Source organism: Lonchura striata, chromosome 32 (assembly GCF_046129695.1).
Source record: "Lonchura striata isolate bLonStr1 chromosome 32, bLonStr1.mat, whole genome shotgun sequence".
Lineage (NCBI taxonomy): Eukaryota > Metazoa > Chordata > Aves > Passeriformes > Estrildidae > Lonchura > Lonchura striata.
This window is the reverse complement of record NC_134634.1, coordinates 5225878-5248853: the sequence shown is the minus strand read 5'-3', so window position 1 is coordinate 5248853 and position 22976 is coordinate 5225878. Positions and strand designations below refer to the sequence as shown.

Below are 22976 nucleotides of genomic sequence, written 5' to 3'. Positions count from 1 at the left end.
GACACTGGGAGGCGGCACTGGGATAATGGGGACTGAGACTGGCATACTGGGAATTGGCACTGGCATACTGGGGGCTGGAGCTGGCATATGGGACTGCTCGCCCCGCTGCAGACCCCGGAAGCGCCGAGTCCCGCTCCGGGCACCGCTCCCGTTCCAGCTCCGCCGCTTGGGCCCCGCCCCGCCCCACCGGGCCACGCCCCCTTCACGCACGCCGCCGTTTCCACGTCGCGCGGTGCACGCTGGGAATTGTAGTCCCCGGAGGTGCGGACTACAGCTCCCGGCGTGCGGCGCGGCCGCGCATGGGCGGTGCGGCAGCCTCGGGCTGAGGGGAGCTGAGGGGTCAGAGGGGTCTGGGGGGGCTGCGCGGGGGCTGGAACGGGCTGAGCGGGCTCCTGAGGGACTGAACGGGCTCCTGAGGGGCTGAGCGGGCACCTGAGGGGCTGAGCGGGCTCCTGAGGGCTGGGAGCACCGAGGGCAGCGGCGGCTCCCGAGGGGCTGGGGCGGCTGTGGGGGTCCCGCACACCCCCGTTCCCACCGCCGCCCCCAGGCCATGAGCGGCGCCGGGGGCTCGGAGCGGCAGCGCCTTGTCCCCCCGGCAGGTTCCTCTGCGGCCGGAGCCCCCAGCCGGGACCCGCCGAGCCTCCCCACCTCAGGCTCCCGGACCGCGCTCCCCCTCATCGCTCCGTTCCCACCGTGACAGCCACATAAAATCGTGCCGAGGGTACGGACCCTCCCTGAAGGGGCTGAGCCACCTTCCCGGGGACACAGGGGCTGTTGCCTGGGGGAGAAGCTTGGATTTTCGGCCGGTGTGTGCGGGTGACGCTGTGTTCGCTCTGTCCCCCGCAGATGGCAGCTCTGGGGCAGGGAGGTGTCCTGCAGGAGCTGGTGCTCGGAGCGGGGCAGCCCCCAGACCCCGGTGAGCTTTCCCTGCTTCCCCTGGATCAACCCCGGCCTTTCCTGCTGGATACGTCACCTGCGAGCCCCCAGGGATCAAGCACGGGGGGATGTCTCTGACAAACCCGTCCGGTCCCGGATCATTCCCTAAAGTCCGAGATAAACCTTGTGGTGCCCGGGGTGGCTCCGGTTGGGATTTCCCTTGGAGAGGAGGGAGCACAGCCCCAGGGTGTGCTGAGCGGGGCTGGGGGAAGGGAGGGAACCCGCACTCCGTGTCTGCCCGCAGACCTGACTGCTGTGCCCCTTCCCTCGGGCAGGGATCGGCGAGGAGCAGCGCCAGGCGCGGCAGGAGTGGGAGGCTCTGGAGGAGATCCAGTCAGGTACCGGGACTAGCAGGGAGCTGGGCAGCTCCGGGAAGGAGCTGGGGCGCGGGAGGGCTGCGGGGTGGGCGCTTCCATCTCCGCCCTGTTCCCCACGCCTTCACTCTCCTGGAAGCGGGGACCATTGCGGGGGCGGTCAGGGCTCCGTGAGGGTCTGACCCGCTCCCTGCCTCCCTGCAGGCTTGGGGGGCAGCTCAGGCGCGGCCCCCCCTCCGATTTCCTTCAGCGAGGCGCTGCAGCACTTCCAGAGCGCGGGGCTCCCCGCCAGCCGGGTACGGCTCCGTGCCCCGCTGCCCGCCGGGCGGGTGAGCGGCCCCTGCCCCGCCGGGGACCGCGCTGCTGAGCCTGTTCGTCCCGCAGGGCAAGGCCCGGGCACCGGGGCGCCGGGGGATCCTGGCTGCCCTGCTCCGCTGCCTCCGCGGGCACCCCCGGCTGCGCCCGCAGCTCCGCGGCGAGCGGGAGCTGGCGCTGGCCATGGCACAGTGTGAGTGGGACCCCTCTGTGCCCTGCTGGATCGCATCCCTGCTTCCTACCTCCCTTCTGCCCCTCTGGCCAGGGGCAATGGGATGGGAATCACCCGCTCCCTTGGCATGAGGGGGTTGCACACACATGGAAACCCTGGGCCTGTGGGTCTGGGGGCTGAGTGGCCTGTTTTGGGCACCGAGGGGGTTTTTTAGGTGCCAAGCTGTTCATTTTAGGTGCTGTGAAGGCATATTGGGAGGCTGTGGGTTTGGTTTTGGGCACTGAGGGGCATTTTCTGGCACTGTGGGTTTTTTAGGGTGTTGAGGGGTGAGTTTGGAGTCTTTTGAGCACCAAGAGGCATCTTTTGGGTGCTGAGGGGTGCTTTTGAGAAACGGGGTGGGGATTTTTAGGGTGCCATGGGGCATGGGTTTGGCTGCTGAGGGTTTTATGGTGCCCAGGGGCATTTTTAGGTAACAAGGAGGAGAGTTTTGGAGGACGTCAAGTGTTTTTTTAGGCACCAAGGAATGTTTTTGGGGATCTCAGTTCTTGGGGCACTGAGGGATGTTTTTCAGATGTCAGGAGTGTTTTGAGGCAGCTGGGTGCTGGCTCCCTCCCTGCAGGTGCCCTGGATGACTCGGAGTGCGTGCACATGCGGATCCTGCAGACCATCTACCGGCAGCTGACGTGCTCCAGGCTGGGCTGCCCGCGCTACGGGGCACACTGGGAGGAGCTGGGCTTCCAGGGTAGGACAGGGAGCAGCCCTCTGCCTGGGGAGATCCCCAAAATCCATCCAAACCTCCCCTGGAACCTTCCTGTTCTATCCCAGCTCCCTCAGCCGCTCCCTGTGCTCCAGACCCAGCTCCACTGGCCTCCCTTGGACATGCTCCAGCCCCTCAATGTCCTTCTTGGACCCCAAAACTGGTCCCAGGCTTTGATCCCCCCCAGTCCTCCCGCTCCTCTCCACATCCCTACAAAATTCCCAGGGGCACTCTCAGTCCCTTTGTCCATAGAAGAATTAAACCAAACTGGCCCAGTACAACATCTGGACTGGTTGGCTGGGTCTCCCCATATTCCTAAAAAAGCTGGTAATTCCTGGAAAGGTGTGGGCATGGGAGTGGCGGGGTGGAGCAGGGGCTGGTTAAAGCACAGATGAGCGAGGTGATGGCCCCATTAGGGAACTGGCCTGAAAGCTTTCCCTCAGGAAAGGGATCCCCGGGGTTGCTGGGCAGAGACAGGGACTGCAGGGAGCAAACAGCCCGTGGAAGTGGGAAGGTGGCAGGGAGTGGCTCCACGCTGTCCTTCCCAGGTGTGGATCCCGGGACTGACCTGCGTGGGACGGGAATGCTGGGGCTGATGCAGATCCTCTTCTTTGTCCTGGATTCCCGGACGCTGCCGCTGGCACGGGAGATTTTCCAGCTCTCCCAGCATGAAACCCAGGCATGACCTTCCCCCTCCTTCCTGCCAGGGAGCCTCCCTTGGGATTCCCAATGCTCTGGGAGAGGGAAAAACAAAAAGCTTCTCTTCTGAGGTTTTTTGGGATGCTGAAGCACCTTGTACTTGTGAGGGGAAGAAGGCGGTGCCCAAGAACCCCAATCCGGGCTGGAGCAGAGCTCCAAGTGCTGTATTTATGCTGGGAATGGGATTTTAGAGATCTGCTACTGGCTTGGAGTGGGATAAACAGGCTGGAGAGTTGGGCAACGGGAAAATGGGAATGAGTGGGGACATTTTAGTCCGGGTTTAAGCCTGGGTACAAGATAGGCTCAACCCTCAGCATCCATCCAAGCCTGGATCTGTAGGGTTGTTATCCCAGTGCGTGGATCCCATGGATCCATCCCGTGGATTTGTGGCTGCATGGATGCAGTGTCAAGAGGCCAGAGGTGCCAGAGGGGAGGAGGGTTTTCCAGCTGAGCTTCCTTAATGCTGGAATTCTGGTGGTTTCACAGCATTTTCCCTTCTGCATCATGTCCGTGAACATCACCCGGATCGTCATCCAGGCGCTGCAGGAGGAGCGGCTCTCCCGGTGAGTGGGGTTGGTTCTGGGCTCTCAAGCTGCACCCCGGGTTGTTCCCCTTCCCAGAAGGGGGCTGAGCCCTTTCCTGTTGTAATAATAATCAGGTGGGACTCAGGTTCTTCGTGCAGAAAAGCCAATTCTTTATTCACATAACTCGTTTTATACAGTTTTCACAGACCTCGTGTGTAACTCCAAGTGGCTGGTGGTTTTCTTGCTCATCTATTCATTGGTTAAAAAGTGCCTGTGTGTGTGAGAATCTCTCCATCTACAAATGTTTATGTATTTCCTTAGTGGATTCTCATGGGACAGATCTGTTGTTTATGGAAGTGCAGATTTCTATTTCTGTCTAAGAACAGGCGTCCATGTTAGCAGACTTCCCATTTCAACCCCAAGATTGTTCCTCGTGGGAACAACCTATTGCTCGCTTAGCTAGACTAGCAGGGCCTAAAGCACATTTTTAAAGACTTTTATAATTCCTGGAGTTGTCGGTAGTCTCTGCCGTCCCCTCCGCAGGGAGTGCAACCGGCGGCAGCAGGTGATCGGGGTGCTGAACGACCTGTACGCCGCCGCCTTCCTGCGCCTCTCCCGCCTCTGGGAGCAGCAGCACGGCACCGTGGCTGACGCCGGCTTCTTCCTCAAGGGTTTGTCTGCCCGGCTTCCCCAGCCCAGTGACACGGGCTGTAATGCCCGGGGAGTCCAAACATTCCCGGTTTAATCCCCGCACTGAGGTTTCTTCCCTATCCCAGGGGTGGTTTTCCTCCCGTTTTCCACACCAGGGGGATGCTGGACATGTGGGGACATTCCTGCTCCGTGTTAAGCCATGGCTTAACCCCTGTCCATGGATTACTCCAGAGAGGAATGCTGTCAGTGGGACTAGTGTATCCCTGAGGTATTGGGATCCAGCTGGCACTGCTGGGCTCCAGCTTCACCCCATCTTCCCTGCATTCCAGTTTTAGGGTGCTCAGGCTGGCACTGTGCTCCCTGCTCCCAAGGAAAGCACGAGCATTTCCCAAGGGAAAATGTCGGGACATCGGATTGGCACCTTCCAGGCCTGCTCCCCTCAACCTTTTCCCCCTCTGACCTTTCCAGAGCTGGAATTATCCACCAAAAAGAAGCCGAGGCAGCTGCTGAAATCCCTGGAAGCCTACCTGAGCCGTGGCCTTCAGCCTCCCTCCCTTCCCTCCTCCCAGATCCACTTCACCAACATCTGTGACCCTGGGGTGGAGCTGGAGGGAGATTCCTGACTGGTCTGACATGGAGTGGGACGCTGCACAGGGAATTCTGCTGGTGGATCAGCCCTTGGAGGGAGACACACCAGTGTTCCCCCTGGTTTGGGGGAGTGGGAAGGGCTGGGAGAGGTCACGGAGCTCCAGTGGAATCTTCTGGAAGCAAAGGAGGAGGAGGAGGTAGAGCAGGGGATTCCATGAGCCAGCCAGCTTGGTGCTGGGATAGTCGCTCTCCCCACCCCAAATCTGGGTCCTTGCCCTCCCCAGGTGGAGCTGGAAGGTGGTGCTGGGTTCCTGGATCCCATCCCAGCCCCAGCAGCGCCTGGAATGGGAATCCCCCCACTTTGGGGGGCTGTGTCAGAGCCCCCAGGGTCACTGTGGGCTGTCAGCACCCAAAAAAGTTACTAAAGGGGGGAGATGAGGGAAAGAGAGTTTTGGATTTGCCACTGGACTCTGTATCTGGGGGAAGGCAAGGTGAACTGGGGTGCCCTGAGTCCCCTTTGGGGTGAAAAAGGAGCTGTGGAGAGCTCCAAGGAGGAGGGGAAGGCTTATTCCCTCTGGGAGCAGCTCGGGGCCAGTGCTTGGGAATGTGCCCAGACCCCTAAAAATGGGGAAAAGCAGCCCCCAAAGCCCAAATCTGGAGAGAAATGAGGGGTTTGGAGAAGTGGGAGCTGGGGGGAGAATGGAATGTTGTGGTCCAGGCCCCCTGAGAGGGTGATGATTCCTGGGAGCTGGGAATGCTCCTGGATGGGGAAAAAAAAAAAAAAATTAGAGAAAAAGGAGCCTGGAGTTGGTGTTTGCTCTCTTGATCTTGAGTTATTGTGGAAATTGGAGGGGGAATCCTTTTCAGGTGATTTGGGGGCTGCCTTGCACCTCCAGGACCACCCCTGGAAAAGGGGGGGAAAAAAGAGAGAGGGGAAAGCAGAAGACAAGGAAAAAGGGTATAAAAGGAGAATAAAAAAACCCAAAGAGACAAGAAACAAAGAAGGGAAAAAAAACCAAGAAAAAATAGGACAAGGGAAAGAGGAGGAAAAAAAAAAAAAAGATGAGGAAAAAAGAGACAATAAAAAGAAGGGGAAGAGGCTCCGCCACCCTTTTCCTAAATTGTTTGTTTGCCTTTTTCTTCGTCCTCTCCTTCCCGTCTCTCTTTTTTCCCACCCTTTTCCAGGGGTGGTCCCGGAGGTGCGAGGCCTCCGCCCCTCCGCAGATGAACCGCGGCCTTTCCGGCCTTTGCCGGCCGCTGCAGCCGCGCGGGTCCGGAGCGCGGCCGGGCCGGGCCGAGCCGAGCCGAGCCGGGCCGGGCCGGGGCGGAGCGGGGGCATGGGGACAGGAGCCCGGCGGGGCCGGGCCGGGGGTGGCGGGACGCTCCGGGGCCGGGCCGGGCCGAGCCGAGCCGGGCCGGGGCGAACCGGGCTGGGGCGGAGCGGGGGCACGGGGACAGGAGCCCGGCGGGGCCGGGCCGGGGGTGGCGGGACGCTCCGGGGCCGGGCCCAGCGGGGCCCGCGGTGAGCGGGGCCGGGCTCGGGGCGGTGGGGCCGGGCCCAGCGGGGCCGGGCCGCGGGTCCCCGGGGCCGTGCGGGGCTGCTGCCAACGCTGCGGGGCCCGGCGGGCCCGGGCAGTGCGGGGCAAGGCCTCGAGTGCTCGGGGAGTGTGGGGTGTGAGGGGTCGGTGTGGGGTGTGTGACCCCAAAAACCCTGCGGGGTGTGGGATGTGTGATCCCCCAAATCCCATAGGGGATGTGGGGTGTGAGGGGTCGGTGTGGGGTGTGTGACCCCCCAGACCCTGCAGGGATGTGGGGTGTGAGGGGTCATTGTGGGGTGTGTGACCCCAAAAACCCTGTGGGGATGTGGGATGTGTAACCCCCCCAAAAACCCTGTGGGGATGTGAGGTGTGGGGTCAGTGTGGTGTGTGTGACCCCAAAAACCCTGTGGGGTGTGGGGTGTGTGGGGTGTGTGACCCCAAAAACCCTGCGGGGATGTGGGATGTGTGACCCCCCAAACCCTGCGGGGATGTGGGGTGTGAGGGTTCAGTGTGGGGTGTGTGACCCCTCAGACCCTGTGGGGATGTGGGATGTGTAACCCCCCAAAAAACCCTGTGGGGATGTGGGGTGTGTGACCCCAAAAACCCTGTGGGGATGTGGGATGTGTGATCCCCCAAATCCCATAGGGGATGTGGGGTGTGTGGGGTCAGTGTGGGGTGTGTGACCCCAAAAACCCTGCGGGGATGTGGGGTGTGTGATCCCCCAAATCCCATAGGGGATGTGGGGTGTGGGGTCAGTGTGCGGTGTGTGACCCCCCAAATCCCATAGGGTGTGAGGGTTCAGTGTGGGGTGTGTGACCCCTCAGACCCTGTGGGGATGTGGGGTGTGTGACCCCCCCAAAAACCCTGTGGGGATGTGGGGTGTGGGGTCAGTGTGGGGTGTGTGACCCCAAAAACCCTGCGGGGATGTGGGATGTGTGATCCCCCAAATCCCATAGGGGATGTGGGGTGTGAGGGGTCAGTGTGGTGTGTGTGACCCACCAGACCCTGCAGGGATGTGGGATGTGTGATCCCCCAAATCCCATAGGGGATGTGGGGTGTGAGGGTTCAGTGTGGGGTGTGTGACCCCAAAAACCCTGCGGGGATGTGGGGTGTGTGATCCCCCAAATCCCATAGGGGATGTGGGGTGTGGGGTCAGTGTGCGGTGTGTGACCCCCCAAATCCCATAGGGTGTGAGGGTTCAGTGTGGGGTGTGTGACCCCTCAGACCCTGTGGGGATGTGGGGTGTGTGACCCCCCCAAAAACCCTGTGGGGATGTGGGGTCTTGGGTCAGTGTGGTGTGTGTGACCCCAAAAACCCTGTGGAGATGTGGGATGTGTGATCCCCCAAATCCCATAGGGGATGTGGGGTGTGGGGTCAGTGTGGGGTGTGTGACCCCAAAAACCCTGCGGGGATGTGGGGTGTGTGATCCCCCAAATCCCATAGGGGATGTGGGGTGTGGGGTCAGTGTGGGGTGTGTGACCCCCCAAATCCCATAGGGTGTGAGGGTTCAGTGTGGGGTGTGTGACCCCTCAGACCCTGTGGGGATGTGGGGTGTGTGACCCCCCTAAAAACCCTGTGGGGATGTGGGGTGTGGGGTCAGTGTGGGGTGTGTGACCCCAAAAACCCTGTGGAGATGTGGGATGTGTGATCCCCCAAATCCCATAGGGGATGTGGGGTGTGGGGTCAGTGTGAGTGTTGAACCCCTTCAAGCCACCCCCAATTCCATAAGAATTCGTTTCTGTCTGCAGGATTTTTCCCAGGTCCCTCAAGCACCAGTGCTTCTTCTCTCTGGTTTGGGGGTGTCCCCTCAGCCATGGCACCCCCCAGGGTATGTGACACCACAGGGACCCTCTGTGCCACCAGCCTGCCCCTCGAGAATCCCCTCCAAATCATGCTGGGGTCTCTTCACTTTCCCCCTTCTTTTCCTCTCCCCCAGCTACATTTTAAACCAAATTTGCTTTTTTTCTCCCCTTCTTTTTTTAGGAAATGGAATTTCTAAGCCCCACCCCTCAGAAAGGGAGGGGGAATCCCAGTTTGAGGGCCAAGGAATTGGCATCCCAGTGTTCCAGGGCACCCCCTGACTCTGGAGGTGGGGATGGAAGGGGCTAATAAAGGGTCTGGGGTCTCCTCAGATCCCACTGAGCCCCCTCAGCCCCATATTTCCCAGCTGATCCCACTGGATCTGGGTTAATCCCACTGGATCTGTGTCTTTGAGGGAGGGTAAACCCAGTGCCAGGGTGCTGATCCCCCAGAACCAGGTTAATTCCCCTGCATCCAGGTTGATCCGGATCCACATAGTCACCAAAATGTGCCACCAGCTTGTCCCAGCCAAAATTCCTTAATTTCTTGCCGTTACTGAAACCCCCCAGATCACAAGCACGTTTTGGGGTGTATCCACCCACATTTGGCATTTCCAGATGCTCCTTCCCGTTTTTCTTTCTCCCCTCAGATTCAGTCGTGGATCAGCCACTCGGGCCCGAAGCTGGAAGTTTTCATCCCGTTCCTGGGCAAATACCACCGGCCGGTTTCGGGGCGCTGCTGCCAGGCCTGCACCCCCAGGAGCTGGGTAGGAGAGCTGGGGATCCCGGGAGGCCGGGGCCCCGCGCCGGCACGGCTCAGTCCCGGTTTTCCTGCCAGGATGGATTCTACCCCGAGGACCTCGCGGCGCTGGGGTTCCGCGACGCCAGCCGCCTGACGGAGGCGGACACGCGGTGAGGAGGGAGAGGGACGGGCTCTGCGCAGCGCGCCTGCAAAGCCGCTTCCCTCGCCCTCGTTTCACCGAAACGCCTGTGGGAGCCCCTCTCCATCCTCCCCGCTTCCTCCTTACTGCAATCCCAGCTCGGCTGTCCATTCTGGGAGGCTGGAGTGGCGTCTCTGAGGGTCCAGTCATGGGACTGGGGGTTTGGGGTCATGCCTTTATCTGGAATCTTGGTGGGAAGAACGGGGAGGTGGAGGGTTGTTCTTCTCTCTGGCTCACAGGGAAAAGGGAAAACAGGCACTTCCCCCAGAAGGAAAAATACCAGGAAAGGTGAAATTGTGGTTATCACCTCTTTTCCTCTGGGCAGGAGCTGCCACAGAGCCATTTCCAGATATTTTCATTTTTGAGGTGCCAGATCACTTTAGCTCCACTCCCCTTTAGGGAACAACAGGGGATAGACTGGGAAATTTCCATGATTTGGGAATCCCAGCTTTGAATCCCAGTTTTCCTTCTTGCTGGGCAGCCTAAAGCATCAATTCACCGATGCCTCAGCATTTCCAGCTGTGAAATGGGGAGAAATGTCCCAAATCTGGCAGAGAGGCAGGCGGGGGGGCTGTGATCCTGGTGGAAAAGCCTCCCCAGCCAGGATGTCGCCGCGTGTCCCCTGCAGGTTCCGGGGCTGGCTGGTCCGGAGGGTCTGTGGATTCCTGGCAGCCTGGGAGTGGAAGATTCCAGCAGAGAGCCCCGGGGAGCTCCTGGTGCGGATCTGCAGCAGCAGGAGGTGGGTGGGAGCGCCTGGGGCCATCCCAGGATCGCCCTCCCCCAGGAGGCTCCCAATCCTGGGGATCCCTTCGGTCCAGGTGGGATCCTGGAGCCCAGCGAGGCTCCCTGCACCCCAGCACCTGGATGTTGGGTGCTCCCCCTGCCCTGCTCTCCCCAGGGTGCAGGATGCTGCCCCCGGCCGGGAGCCTGGCTCCGGAGGGGATGAGGGATCCCAGCGGCGCTGGAAGGAGGAGATCTGCCGGATCCTGGGGGAAATCCAGGCCCCGCTCTCCCCTCTGCTGCTGAGGTGGGGGATCTTCCCGGGAAATACTCTGGGGGATGGATACAGATGCCTTTTGGGATTTTGGGGGGATGCATGTGGATCAATGGGGTGTTTCCTGGGATCCTTTTGGGGAATGTGCTGGCATATTTCGGGAGGTATTTTAGGATCCTTTGGCTGGTTGCCCTCGGGGTCCTCTATAGCTTGTTGGGCCATTCCCCCAGTTACTTCTGAGGAGCTGGAGTGGGAAAATCCAAACCCTGCAGGAGGGAGGGAAGCAGACAAACCTTTGCATTTCCTTTTCCCTTTCCCATCCCATCACTGACATTGGGAATCCGGGGCTTCATTGCTTGTCTGATCCAGTGGGAAGAAAGAGTACTTTTGAGCCGTTCACGGGAAGGTATTCCCCTGGGAACAAGAAATTCCCCATACAATAAGAGCATTTGGGGATCCCAGAGTGGGGCAGGAAGATGGAGGGAATGCAGGATTCCCGATGGCAGCTCTGGTTGCCAGTGGAAAAGGAGGATGTCTCATCACATGCGATGTGTGATAAAAGTGGGAATTTTAACAGGGATGGGTTGGGGAAACGGAGGCAGGGATGGGTTTGGGGAAGCCTCATTCCCAGTTTTCCTGCAGGCTGTGCCACTGGCTGCTCCCCAAGCTCCTGACCCGTCTGTTCCTGGGCGTGCAGCTGCACCGGGGGCAGCTGGAGATGGTGCTGCGTGCTGCCAGGACGGTAGGGAGCCCGGCCGGGCACTGCCAGCCCCTGGAATGCCGGGAATTGAGCCCAGGATCCCTCGCTTGCAGCCCGAGGTGCCGCTGGTGTTCCTGTGCAGCCACCAGTCCCCGCTGGATGGGCCACTGCTGTCCTTCGTCCTCCTGTCCCAGGGCATCGGGCTGCCCAGGGTGACCGTGGGCGCCGGGACCAGCCCCTGCCTGCGGTGAGGCAGCGCCCTGGCACGCTCCCAGAGCACCCAGGGGACGCAGGGGTTGCCCACGGTGTCCTTCCCTCGCCAGATCCCTGCTCCAGCGCCTGGGAGGGATTTTCCTGCCCTCAGGAGCGGCGCCGACACGGAGTGACGTGGATGAGGGGCTCCCGGGGGCTGTGCTGGACGCGGTAGGTGCAGCTTGGGCTGAAAACTCCCTCTGGAGCGTTCAGCGTGGCGCTGGCAGCTCCCAGTACTCCCAGTCTCTCCCCAGTACGTGCAGGAGGTGCTGCGGAGCCGCCAGCCCCTCGTCCTGTTCCTGGAGGAGCCCTCGGCCTCCCTGCGGCTGGCGGCCCCCGCCCGGCGCTGGCTGCTGCGCCTGCTGCGGGCGCTGCGGGACGGAGCCGTGCCCGACGTGCTGGTGGTCCCGGTGGGCATCGCCTACGACGTGGCTCCTGGCGGCGTGGAGCAGGCGGGGGCGGTGAGAGGGGCTCTGGGGGTCAGCGCTGCTCCCCAGGGGATCAGTGATCCCCTCCATCTCTGGGAAGATCCCTGGGGAGAGGCGTCCCCCAGATCTGCCGTTAACCCGTCATGCCGTGTCCTGGCAGCCCCCTCAGCCCCTGGGGATCGGCTCGTGTCTCCGGGCAGCGTTCCGGGCCCTGCGCTGCCGGCACCGCGGCTGTGCCCAGCTGGATTTCTCCCAGCCCTTCTCCTTACGGGTATGGCAGTGTGCATCCCCTGGATCCCTCCCCGCACTGGGAGGCTCTTCCTGGGGTCTTGGTGGGGTTTGAGATGCCTGGGGGGATCTAGAATCCATGCTGGGGAAATCCGTGCTCCTCCCAGCCCTGGGGATGCAGGGTTGGAGAGAGCTCCTGGCGCTGAAGGCTGTGAGCACCCACAGGCTCCTTCTTCCTCACTCCCAGGAATTTGTGGACAACAACCTCGTCGGGCCCGTCCTCACAGGGAATCATCCAGAGCAGCTGCTGCTTCCCACCATCCTGGGCAGGAGGTGAGGAGCCGAGCCCCAGGCAGTGTTCCCTTGGATCTCTGCTCCCCTTCTCCTCCTGCCTTCCCACCCTCTCCTCCTGCCTTCCCAGCCCGCTGGATGTGGGGAGCGTGGGGACTCCGAGACCCAGTTTGGGGACTGAAGAGGAGATTTTGGTGACGGCGCTGGGGCTGCACGCCCTGAGCGGTGAGGGGCCGGGGGGTCCCTGCATCCCTTGGGATGGCATTCCCTGCTCGGGAGCGGGGCGGAGGTGAATGCCCCCGGATAACGAGTGCCTCTCCCCGCTGCAGATTCCAGCGCCTGCTCCGCCGTCACGGCCGTGGGAATCACCGCGGCGCTGCTGCTCCACCGGCACCGGGAGGTGGGAGAAGGGTCCCAGCCCTCCCTTCCCTCAGAGCAGCGTTCCCAGCGGGAATGCCCCCAGGATCCCGCTCTGTTCCCCCAGCTCGTGCTGCTGCCCCGGCTGATGTGGGATTTCTCGGAGCTGCTGGAGCAGCTCCTGCTGCGGGGCCGGGCCGTGGGCTTCTCGGGGCAGCTGCGGGCGCTGGTGCAGCACAGCCTGCGGCTGCTGCAGCCCTGCCCGGGCCCCCCCAGCCCTCTGGGGCCCCCCAAAGCCCCGGCCCGGGCACGGCTGGGGCGGCTGGCGGCGGGGATCCGGTACCACCTGGCCGGGGAGGCCGTGGGCGGTGAGTGGGGACGCTGGGAGCGGGGACAGGGTGGCACCAGTGGCACCAAGGAGCAGGGATGCCCCGGGAATCGGTGACACCGGGGCGGGTGACCCCGGGAACGGGTGATGGCTGCACTTCGGGGAGCACCAGGGGTGTTGTTGGCATCGTGGGGGTCGATGGCATCGGGATTTGGGGCACCAGGGCTCGGTGATGCCAGGGAGGTTGGTGGTACTGGGGGATCCAGTGGCATGGGGAGATTGGGGGTGCAGGGGTTATTGACACTGGGGAATGGGGATGGGGGATTGGGCGTACCAGAGGTCAGGGGCACTGGGGGAGTGGGGGATGCTGGGCTCTTTGGTGACTCTGGGACTGGTGACACCCCTGTCCCGTCAGCCTGTGCCATCCGTGCCCTGCTGCTGGAGCTGCTGCCCGTCCTGGGGCCGCCCTCCAGCCTCACCAGGATCGTGCTGAGCCGGGACGAGCTGCTCCACAAGATCCTGCAGCTGCTGCAGCTGCTGCCCCCAGCCCTGCTGGGGCTCCAGGTGGGGACACAGGGCTGGGCTGTCACCCCCAGCCCTGCTGGGGCTCCAGGTGGGGACACGGGGCTGGGCTGTCACACGGGGCTGGGCTGTCACCCCTCTCCTGTGTCCCCAGCCCTGCCAGCCTCCTGACTGCCACAGCCTGGACATCCTGGACAAGCTCATCCTCGGGGGGCTGCTGGAGGAGGAGGTGGTAGGTGACACCCCAGGAGCTCTCCTGGGCACAGGGACAGGGTGGCTTCGAGCTGAGGTGACAGCTCCTTGTCCCCTAGGCCGAGAGCGAGCGCAGGGGCTGCGACGCGGTGCCCCGGCGCTTCTGTCAGGGACATTCCTTGGGCTTCTTCACCGACGACAGCGACAGTGACAGCGAGCAGAGGCTCCCCAAGCAGTGCTACAAGGTACTGGGGGGCTCCCCCGCTGCCCCCCGGGCTGGGGGGAGCGTGGCTTTCCCCCACATCTGCCCGTGTACCCCCACAGCTCCGCGAGCCCCGGGACTTCCCTGGCTTCCTCCTCTTCCTCTGCCGCCTGCTGAGCCCCGTGCTGCGGACCTACGGCCGGGCAGTGCAGTTCCTGCAGCGAGCCCCCTGGCCCCAGCCCGGTAGGACCCCCCAAAGTGGGGAACCCCTGGGGACTCCCTGGGGCCACTGAGGCACGGCTGCAGCCCCCAGGAGGTGGGAGCTGACGCCCCTCTCCTCTGCAGAGGAAGACTACGTGGAGGCGCTGCTGGAATTCCTGGCTGAGGATGACGATGGTGAGTCAAGGGGGGGCAGGTCTTGTTTTTAGTGACCCCCGAGCCAGGCTGAGGGTCCTTGAGAGGTGACGTTTGGGGTTCCCTGGGGATCTCTCTGCCCACAGGGTATCCCGACAGGAGCCTGGCCCTGAGCTCCCTGCAGAGTTTCAAGGACATGGGGGTAAGCACGGCTCCCCCAGCCCCCCAACATTCTGCCGCCCCCTCTCTGCCCTCCTGACCTCCCTGCGCCCCCCAGGTGCTGGAGGAGCTGCAGACCCCCACAGGACACACCCTGCAGCTCTCCCAGCCTTTCCAGTCTGCTTCCAGCCGGGAGAAGCTGGCAGCCTTCATCCACCAGTTCACCCAGCTGTAGCCCCCAGACCCATAAAGGGGCGCGGTGACCCAGTGGCTCGTGCATTTATTGACCCCGAGGGGCGGTGGGGCCGGGGCGCCTCTCGCCGTCAGACCACGCGGTTGCAGATGGTGCCCAGCTCCTGGATCTCACACTGCACCTCGTCGCCGCGCTGCGAGGGGGGCACACGCTGGCAGCCGTGCCCGGTGGGTCACCCTGCCCCACCTGAGCCCCCGTTCCCCCTTACCTTGAGGAAAACGGGCGGTTTCCTGAAGACCCCCACTCCCGCGGGGGTCCCCGTCAGCAGGATGTCCCCAGGGACCAGCGTCACAAACCTGGGGGCGCAGGAGGCATCAGCTGCGGCCCCCCGGGCTGCGGGGGTCCCCGGGCCCCCCTTCCTACCGGGACACCCAGGCGACGAGGGCGGGCACCCCGAAGATGAGGTGGCGGGTGTTGCTGTCCTGCATGCGCTGCCCGTTGACGCTGCAGCGGAGCCACAGGTTGTGCACGTCTGCGGGAGGTGACACGGGGGGACATGGGGACAGAGCCACCGTGACCCCTCCACGGGGAGAAACACGGGGGAACGGGGGCCGTGATGGCAGCAGCGGCCGCCGAGGATGAGCCGCCATCCCGTCGGTGTGACACCGTCCTGGTCCCATCCTGTCCCACCTGTCCCCATCCCGACAGTGTGACACCGTCCTGGTCCCATCCTGTCCCACCTGTCCCCATCCCATCAGTGTGACACTATCCTGGTCCCATCCTGTCCCACCTGTCCCCATCCCATCGGTGTGACACCGTCCTGGTCCCATCCTGTCCCACCTGTCCCCATCCCATCAGTGTGACACTGTCCTGGTCCCATCCTGTCCCACCTGTCCCCATCCCGTCGGTGTGACACCGTCCTGGTCCCATCCTGTCCCACCCGGCACCATCCCATCAGTGTGACACCGTCCTGGTCCCATCCTGTCCCACCTGTCCCCATCCCATCAGTGTGACACCGTCCTGGTCCCATCCTGTCCCCATCCTGTCGGTGTGACACCGTCCTGGTCCCATCCTGTCCCACCTGTCCCCATCCCGACAGTGTGACACCGTCCTGCTCCCATCCTGTCCCACCTGTCCCCATCCCGACAGTGTGACACCATCCTGGTCCCATCCTGTCCCACCTGTCCCCATCCCATCAGTGTGACACCATCCTGGTCCCATCCTGTCCCACCTGTCCCCATCCCATCAGTGTGACACTGTCCTGGTCCCATCCTGTCCCACCTGTCCCCATCCCGACAGTGTGACACTGTCCTGGTCCCATCCTGTCCCACCTGGCACCATCCCATCAGTGTGACACCATCCTGGTCCCATCCTGTCCCACCTGTCCCCATCCCATCAGTGTGACACCGTCCTTGTCCCATCCTGTCCCACCTGTCCCCATCCCGTCAGTGTGACACCGTCCTGCTCCCATCCTGTCCCACCTGGCACCGCCTCCCTGGTGACGATGGCTGGCCCCAGGGGACAGAAGGTGTCGAAGGTTTTCCCCAGCAGCCACTGCCGCCCGTTGCGCCGCATCTGCCAGTCCCGGGCGCTCACGTCGTTGGCCACCGTGAAACCCAGCACGTGCTGCAGTGCTGCTGCCTCCTGGGGACAGCGGGGACGGTCACGGGGGACACTGCCCCGAGCCCCCGGGGACAGCTCACGGGGGACACTGCCCCGAGCCCCCGGAGGGGCACGGGTACCTCGATGTGCCGTCCCGTCTTCCCGATGACGGCGGCCAGCTCCACCTCCCAGTCCAGCTCCTGCGGGGACAGGAGGGCTGGGAGCTGTCCCGGGCGCTGTCCCCGGGGTCCCGGGTGCTGTCCCTGGGGTCCCGGGCGCGGTCCCCGGGGTCCCGGGTGCTGTCCCTGGGGTCCCGGGCGCGATCCCCGGGGTCCCGGGCGCGGTCCCCGGGCCGGTACCGGGTACCCACGCTGGTGTCCTGCGGGTGCACGATGTCATCGAAGGGCCCGGCGATGGCGCTGGGGAACTTGCTGAAGATGAGGGGCTCCTTGGGGACCTTCACGGCCTGCTCCTGGCAGTGGTCGTGGTAGTTGAGCCCCACGCAGATCAGCTTCTGGGGGTCGTCCAGGGGCGCCAGCAGCTGCGCGGCCGCTCGGGGCACGCGGTGCCGCCCCGACTGCAGCGCCCTGCGGGGACAGGGCCGCCCTGGGCATCACCCGCGGTTGGGGCGCGCGATTCCCGCACGCCTGGGGGCATCCACAAGGCTCAGCTGTGTTTTAGGGACTCTCCTTTTTGGGGTGGCCGCAGCTGAGGGGACCCCCTCGTTGGGGTCAGCCACTCTCGGGGGTCGCACGTCATGGGGGGGCACCCGTGATTTGGAGTTCCCACTTTTTGGGGTCCAGCTGTTTGGGGTGACCCACTTCGGGGTCATCCAAAGCAGCAGTGGATTTGGGGGGCTGCTCCCGTGGGGATCCATGAGGAAACCCCCCCGTTTTTGGGTTCCCTCTCCTTGTGGTGGCTCCCCCACCGCTGGGGGGTTGCCGGCTTTAGCAGCACCCGCTTTCGGGGGTCACCAAAGGTCACCACCTTTGGGGGTCGCCCACCTTTGGGGGTCCCCCCTGGCCTCACCCACCTGTGGGCGAGCTCCAGCCCGCGGGGGCCGATCTCCAGGAACTCCCGCATGGAGCGGGGCAGCTGCGGCTCCGCCGCGCTCAGATCCACCAGGTCCCCGCCGGGCGCCTCCTCCAGCCCGAGCCGGGGCCCCCCGCCCGCGGCCCCGCGGAACCGGACCAGCCGCAGCGCCCCGCGCATCCCGGATCTGCGGCCGCGGAGCCCGGGATGGAGCCCGGCCCCCCGTTCCCGGTCATTCCCCGGTCCCGGTCATTCCCCTATCCCGTTCATTCCCTGGTCCCGGTAATTTCCCGTTCCCGGTCACTCCCCGGTCCCGGTCATTCCCCGTTCCCGGTCACTCCCCGGTCCCGGTCATTCCCCTATCCCGTTCATTCCCTGGTCCCGGTCACTCCCCTATCCCGGTAATTTCCTGTTCCCGGTCACTCCCCGGTCCAAGGCTCCCCCGTTCCCGGTCACTCCCCGGTCCCGGTCATTCCCCTATCCCGTTCATTCCCTGGTCCCGTTCATTCCCTGGTCCCGGTCATTCCCCGTTCCCGGTCATTTCCCGTTCCCAGTCACTCCCCGGTCCCGGTCACTCCCCTATCCCGGTAATTTCCCGTTCCCGGTCACTCCCCGGTCCCGGTCATTCCCCTATTCCGTTCATTCCCTGGTCCCGTTCGTTCCCCTATCCCGGTAATTTCCCGTTCCCGGTCACTCCCCGGTCCAAGGCTCCCCCGTTCCCGGTCACTCCCCGGTCCCGGTCATTCCCTGGTCCCGTTCATTCCCTGGTCCCGGTCATTCCCCTATCCCGTTCATTCCCTGGTCCCGGTCATTCCCCGTTCCCGGTCACTCCCGGGTCCCGGTCATTCCCCTATCCCGTTCATTCCCTGGTCCCGGTCATTCCCCGTTCCCGGTCACTCCCCGGTCCCGGTCATTCCCCTATCCCGTTCATTCCCCTATCCCGGTAATTCCCCGTTCCCGGTCACTCCCCGGTCCCGGCCCCCCCCATCCCGGGGGTCTCTCACGGCTGCTGCTGCCCCGCTCCGCCAGGGGGCGCTGCGGGCCGGTACCGCCCGTCACGTGTCACGTCACGTGCCGCCCCCGCCCGCCTGAAGGTCGCGGCACCGAGACCCCGCCCCCTTCGGGCTGCCCAATGGGATGGCGCGGGGGGCGGGGCCAAATTTTCAATGAGAGCCAATGAGAGGCGAGGGCTGAGGGGCGGGGCCCCGGGACCGGGAACCGAACTGGGACCGGGAACGGGGATGGGAACGGGAACCGGGACTGGAACCGGGACCGGGAACCGAACTGGGACCGGGAACGGGGATGGGAACGGGAACCGGGACTGGAACCGGGACCGGGAACCGAACTGGAACCGGGGACGGGGATGGGAACGGGACTGCGAATGGGAACGGGACCAGGAACGGGAACGGGACCGGGAACCGGGACTGGGAACGGGACCAGGACTGGAACCGGGACCGGGAACCGAACTGGGACCGGGAATGGGACCGGGAACGGGAACCGAACTGGGACCGGGAACGGGGATGGGAACGGGACTGCGAATGGGAACGGGACCAGGAACGGGAACGGGAACCGGGACTGGGAACGGGACCAGGACTGGAACCGGGACCGGGAACCGAACTGGGACCGGGAACGGGACCGGGAACCGAACTGGGACCGGGAACGGGGATGGGAACGGGACTGCGAATGGGAACGGGACCAGGAACGGGAACGGGACCGGGAACCGGGACTGGGAACGGGACCAGGACTGGAACCGGGACCGGGAACCGAACTGGGACCGGGAATGGGACCGGGAACGGGAACCGAACTGGGACTGGGAGCAGGAGAGGGAGCGGGACCGGGACTGAGCCACGGGCAGGGACAGGGAGCGGGACACCGCGCACCCCTCTTGACTCCGTTTCACCCCAAATCGTCCCCATTCGGTTTATTTATAAAATCCCCTCCCCACGTTGCTGCGGGCGGGGCTGAGCTTTCCGTTCCCTGCGGGGGCTCCGTTCCACGGCTGCCACAGGGAGACCCCACACCCGGGGGTCCCCACGTCCCGGGGGTCCCCGCCCCGCGGTTTGTGCCGTGCCAGGTCCCCGCACCGCCGGGGGGGGTCGGTGTCGAGGGGAGGCTCAGCCCCCCCAAAATGGGTCTGTCTGGCAGGGGGCAGCTCCGTGCCCGGGGGGCTCTGGTGGCAACGTCGTCCTTGTCCTGGTCCTTGTCCTGGTCCTTGTCCTGTCCCATCTCCGGGAGCCACACGCTGGATTTCTCCTGCCTTTGAACTTCTTGTTTGCCTGGAACAGTAGGAAAGCTCCGGGGGGAGCAGGGTCTAGAGCACGTTGTGGAAGATCTGCATGGAGCTCATGATGTCCTTGTCCTGGGGAGGAGAGACCAGAGACCCCGCGTCCCCCTCCTCTTGTCACCCTTTGCCATCTCCCCTCCCATCCCCAGCACCCCTCAAATCCTTCTGCCAGCCCCAGCTCCCGTGCCTCTCCTCCTGGCCCTCCTCTGCCATCCCTCCCAGCGTCCTTTCGGGACAGAACACGGAGGAGGAGGAGGAGGAGGAGGAGGAGGATGAAGCCCCCCAGAGCCCCTCACCTCCTGGCACGTGGCCAGGAACTCCTCGAAGGTCACCACGCCGTCCCTGTTCCTGTCCATCTTCTGCAAGGGAGCAGCCAGGGCTCAGCGGGGCGCTCCTGGCCGCAGGGTGGCCCGGAGGTGGCCCGGAGGTGGCCCGGAGGTGGCCGGGGACAGTCTCACCTGGAAGAAGAGCTCCACGTGCTGGGCCGGCGCGCTGGCACCCAGCGCGGGCTCGGTGCAGCGGCCCATCATGGCATAGATGGACTTCATGATCTCCAGCATGTCCTGCGGGACACAGGGCGCTGGCAGGTCCCCGCCCGGCTGTCCCCGCCCTGCCAGCCCCCCAGTGTCCCCCAGTGTCACCTCCTTGCTGATGTGGCCGTCCTTGTTCACGTCGTAGAGGTCAAACGTCCACTTCAGCTTCTGCTGCTCCGTCCCCCGCAGCAGCACCGAGAGCCCCACGGCGAAATCCTGGCGGAGAGACCGTGGAGGGAGCGGGACCGTCCCCCGGCCTCCCTCCCTCCCTCCCTGCCTCCGTCCCTCCCTCCCTCTCTCCCGCGATCGATCCCGGCCGCCCCAGGGATTTCATCCCCATTGATCCCGGTATTTTTACCCCGCACCCGGCCACGGCCTGGGAGGGGAGAGGAGGAGGAGGAGGAGGGGAGGATGTGATGAATCACGCTGCTGGCGCGGCCATTCCCGCCAGGAATTCCCACCTGGAAGCACAGAGCCCCGTTGCGGTCCGCGTCGAAGGCGTCGAACAAGAAGTGGGCGTAGGAGCTGGCGTCTGCGGGCAGGGACGGTGACCGACCCCCGGCACCGGGCGGGGACGGTGACCGACCCCCGGCACCGGGCGGGGACGGTGACCCCGGCACCGGGCGGGGACGGTGACCCCGGCACCGGGCGGGGACGGTGACCGAGCCCCGGCACCGGGCGGGTACGGTGACCGACCCCCGGCACCGGGCGGGGACGGTGACCGACCCCCGGTACCGGGCGGGGACGGTGACCGAGCCCCGGCACCGGGTGGGGACGGTGACCGAGCCCCGGCACCGGGTGGGGACGGTGACCGACCCCCGGCACCGGGTGGGGACGGTGACCGAGCCCCGGCACCGGGCCGGGCACTGCCCGGGCAGCCCCCCGGGGCGCGGGGACCCCCGACTCACCGCCTTGAGGGAAGAACCGCGAGTAGATGAGCGTGAAGGTTTCCTCATCCACGAGGCCGCTGGGACACTCCTGGCGGGGGGAGCGGCGCCGGTGACCCCGAGGATCGCGGGGAGCCCGGATTTGGGGGGCCGGGCCCGGATCCCCGCGCTCACGTTCTTGAAGCCGCGGTAGAGGGACTGGAGCTCGGCCTTGCTGAACTTGGTGCGGGCCAGCAGCCGCTCCAGCCCCTCGGGCTGGTGCCGGGCGCTCGGGAGCTCCACGTCGGCATCGCCGCTGTCTGCGGGGGACCCCGGGCAAAGACCCCCTTAGAGACCCCAAAAACCCATCCCGGGAAAAGAGACCCCCTTAGAGACCCCCCAAACCCATCCTGGGCAAAGACCCCCTTAGAGACCCCCCAAACCCGCCCCGGGCAAACAGACCCCCTTAGAGACCCCCCAAACCCATCCCGGGCAAAGAGACCCCCTTAGAGACCCCCCAAACCCATCCTGGGCAAAGACCCCCTTAGAGACCCCCCAAACCCATCCCGGGCAAAGAGATCCCCTTAGAGACCCCCCAAACCCGCCCCGGGCAAAGACCCCCTTAGAGACCCCCCAAACCCGCCCCGGGCAAAGACCCCCTTAGAGACCCCCCAAACCCATCCCGGGCAAAGACCCCCTTAGAGACCCCAAAAACCCATCCCGGGCAAAGACTCCCCCCTAGGAACACCCCGACACCCCAAAGCCGCCCCCAGCGCCCCACCCCCGCGGCCCCGGGACCCCCGGGACCCCGAACGCGCGGCTGCCGTGCCCGGGGCTTTTCCCGCATTCCCGAGGCACCGAACGTCCCCAGCCGCCTCTCGGCCGCCGCCGCTGCCGCCCGGCCCGGCGGAAGGTAATTAATAAATGATGCTTCATGAATAATTTGAGCCCGGGAAGCCCCTCGGGGCCGCTGGGCGCAGGGGGTGTCAGCACTTTTGGGACTGGGGCCCGGAACGCTCCCGGCGCTGTCGGAGGGGGGAATCCCCAGCTCGGGGTGTGAGGAGTCTCGGGGGGCCCGGGGGGCAGTGGGGGTCCCTGGTGTCAATCCCAGCGGCTTTGGGGGTCACTGGGGGTCCCGTTACCTGCTCCGGGGGGTTAACGGGGCGCAGGGGGGGCTCCGGGGTGGGGGTTCCCATCCTGGATATTTGGGATGGGGGTCCCATCCCCGGCTGCTTTGGGGTGGTCTCTGGGGTGGGGGTCCCCATCCCCAGATATTTGGGGTGGAGGTCCCCATGTCCAGGTGTTTGGGGTGGGGTCTCCATCCTCTGGATATTTGGGGTGGGGTCTCCATCCCCGGCTGTTTTGGGGTGGGGGTCCCCACGGCCGGAGCACGGCTGGGCCGGGGGGGGCTGGGGGCCCTTCCCGTGCCCCCCAAATCCTCCGCCTTCCCCCAGACCCTCCCGGGGGGATCCCCGGTCCTGCCGCCCGGGGACGGCCGCGGCGGGGGCGATCACTCCATTAACTCACTAATTGGCGTTAATTGAGGCCGGGGGGGGGGTACCTTCCACGGAGATGGGCTCCAGGATGCCGAACTGCTTCAGCACGGCGATGAAGAGGAGGATGACCACGGCCACGGCGCACAGCTCCATGCCCTGGATGCCCATGGCCGCTTTTTCTGGGGGGTCCGGGGGTCCCCCCAAACCTGCGGGGCGCTGCCGGTGCTGCGGGAGCGCGGGCGGCTGCTGCCCGTGCCCGCGTCCCGTCCTGCCGCCTCCTCCTCCTCCTCCTCCTCCCTTGGCACTCGCCCACCCCCGGCCCCCCCGGGCGGCTTCCCGAGGTTTTATTTCCACTTCCAAAGAAAGTTTGGGGGTTTGGGGTTCGTTTTTTTCGGGGGGCGCTCCCCCGCTGCCCGCAGCACCCCCGGGCGCTGGGGGCGCAGCCGGGAGGGGCGAACCCGGGCCGGCCTCAGAATTGGGGGGGAAAAGGTTGTTTGGCGTGTCCCCCCCAGCCCACCCAGCCCGCCCCGCCCCGGTGGGATCGATGGGATCGATGGCGATGAGTAAGCAGCGACGGCAGGGGAAACTGAGGCACGGAGGGCGGAGGGGCTGTCCCCGCTCTCCCGGGGCTGTCCCCGGACCGCTGTGCGTGTCCCCTCGGCCTGGGGACACCGGCCCTGTCCCCGGTGTGTCCCTGTCCCCGGTGTGTCCCTGTCCCCGGTGTGTCCC

General features: G+C 64.8%; 4 protein-coding genes across 4 annotated transcripts; 2 read left to right on the top strand and 2 right to left on the bottom strand.

Moving 5' to 3' along the window:
• The first annotated feature begins 609 nt into the window (after nt 1-609).
• Nucleotides 610-5000, top strand: ELMOD3 (ELMO domain containing 3). The gene is given in 10 exon segments (XM_021544827.3): nt 610-721; nt 847-916; nt 1212-1274; nt 1455-1546; nt 1635-1758; nt 2357-2479; nt 3043-3173; nt 3680-3756; nt 4261-4388; nt 4837-5000. Coding segments are annotated over 9 exon segments (972 nt in total). The 5' UTR covers nt 610-721.
• Nucleotide 5001: 1 nt separating this feature from the next.
• Nucleotides 5002-14508, top strand: LOC110478269 (glycerol-3-phosphate acyltransferase 2, mitochondrial). Its single transcript, XM_077789211.1, has 22 exons — nt 5002-5076; nt 8224-8322; nt 8944-9060; nt 9132-9205; nt 9863-9973; nt 10133-10261; nt 10871-10970; nt 11042-11175; nt 11252-11351; nt 11435-11641; nt 11769-11879; nt 12084-12169; nt 12258-12352; nt 12457-12527; nt 12612-12852; nt 13228-13376; nt 13489-13566; nt 13646-13771; nt 13851-13971; nt 14074-14124; nt 14229-14284; nt 14360-14508. Exons 1-22 carry the CDS (start codon nt 5002-5004, stop codon nt 14474-14476), a joined length of 2448 nt encoding a protein of 815 aa, XP_077645337.1. The 3' UTR covers nt 14477-14508.
• Nucleotides 14505-18082, bottom strand: LOC110478268 (oxaloacetate tautomerase FAHD2B, mitochondrial). Its single transcript, XM_077789277.1, has 8 exons — nt 18073-18082; nt 17070-17255; nt 16407-16623; nt 16177-16236; nt 15916-16078; nt 14858-14966; nt 14703-14790; nt 14505-14627 (listed from the first exon to the last, which is right to left on the bottom strand). The coding sequence occupies exons 2-8, from the start codon at nt 17246-17248 to the stop codon at nt 14565-14567; spliced, it is 879 nt and encodes a 292-aa protein (XP_077645403.1). The 5' UTR covers nt 17249-17255; nt 18073-18082; the 3' UTR covers nt 14505-14564.
• A 1259-nt stretch (nt 18083-19341) lies between these two features.
• On the bottom strand, nt 19342-22571 carry LOC110478267 (calsenilin). Its single transcript, XM_077789278.1, has 8 exons — nt 22313-22571; nt 20947-21071; nt 20794-20863; nt 20347-20417; nt 19994-20101; nt 19811-19915; nt 19649-19711; nt 19342-19427 (listed from the first exon to the last, which is right to left on the bottom strand). The coding sequence occupies exons 1-8, from the start codon at nt 22413-22415 to the stop codon at nt 19380-19382; spliced, it is 693 nt and encodes a 230-aa protein (XP_077645404.1). The 5' UTR covers nt 22416-22571; the 3' UTR covers nt 19342-19379.
• Nucleotides 22572-22976: the final 405 nt, after the last annotated feature.

What these genes read in the sequence shown, in the direction of transcription:
- LOC110478269 (XM_077789211.1), top strand. Translation starts at nt 5,002, where the DNA reads ATGGAGTGGGACGCTGCACAGGGAATTCTGCTGGTGGATCAGCCCTTG. An exon ending in CTGACGGAGGCGGACACGCG is followed by an intron (nt 9,206 to 9,862) that starts GTGAGGAGGGAG and finishes TGTCCCCTGCAG; the next exon opens with GTTCCGGGGCTGGCTGGTCC. An exon ending in CCCACCATCCTGGGCAGGAG is followed by an intron (nt 12,170 to 12,257) that starts GTGAGGAGCCGA and finishes CTGCCTTCCCAG; the next exon opens with CCCGCTGGATGTGGGGAGCG.
- LOC110478268 (XM_077789277.1), bottom strand. Translation starts at nt 17,248, where the DNA reads ATGCGCGGGGCGCTGCGGCTGGTCCGGTTCCGCGGGGCCGCGGGCGGG. An exon ending in GGGCTGGAGCTCGCCCACAG is followed by an intron (nt 16,624 to 17,069) that starts GTGGGTGAGGCC and finishes CTGTCCCCGCAG; the next exon opens with GGCGCTGCAGTCGGGGCGGC. An exon ending in CTCGTCGCCTGGGTGTCCCG is followed by an intron (nt 14,791 to 14,857) that starts GTAGGAAGGGGG and finishes CTGCGCCCCCAG; the next exon opens with GTTTGTGACGCTGGTCCCTG.
- LOC110478267 (XM_077789278.1), bottom strand. Translation starts at nt 22,415, where the DNA reads ATGGGCATCCAGGGCATGGAGCTGTGCGCCGTGGCCGTGGTCATCCTC. An exon ending in GCGGTTCTTCCCTCAAGGCG is followed by an intron (nt 20,418 to 20,793) that starts GTGAGTCGGGGG and finishes CCCTGCCCGCAG; the next exon opens with ACGCCAGCTCCTACGCCCAC. An exon ending in ACGGGGCTCTGTGCTTCCAG is followed by an intron (nt 20,102 to 20,346) that starts GTGGGAATTCCT and finishes TCTCTCCGCCAG; the next exon opens with GATTTCGCCGTGGGGCTCTC.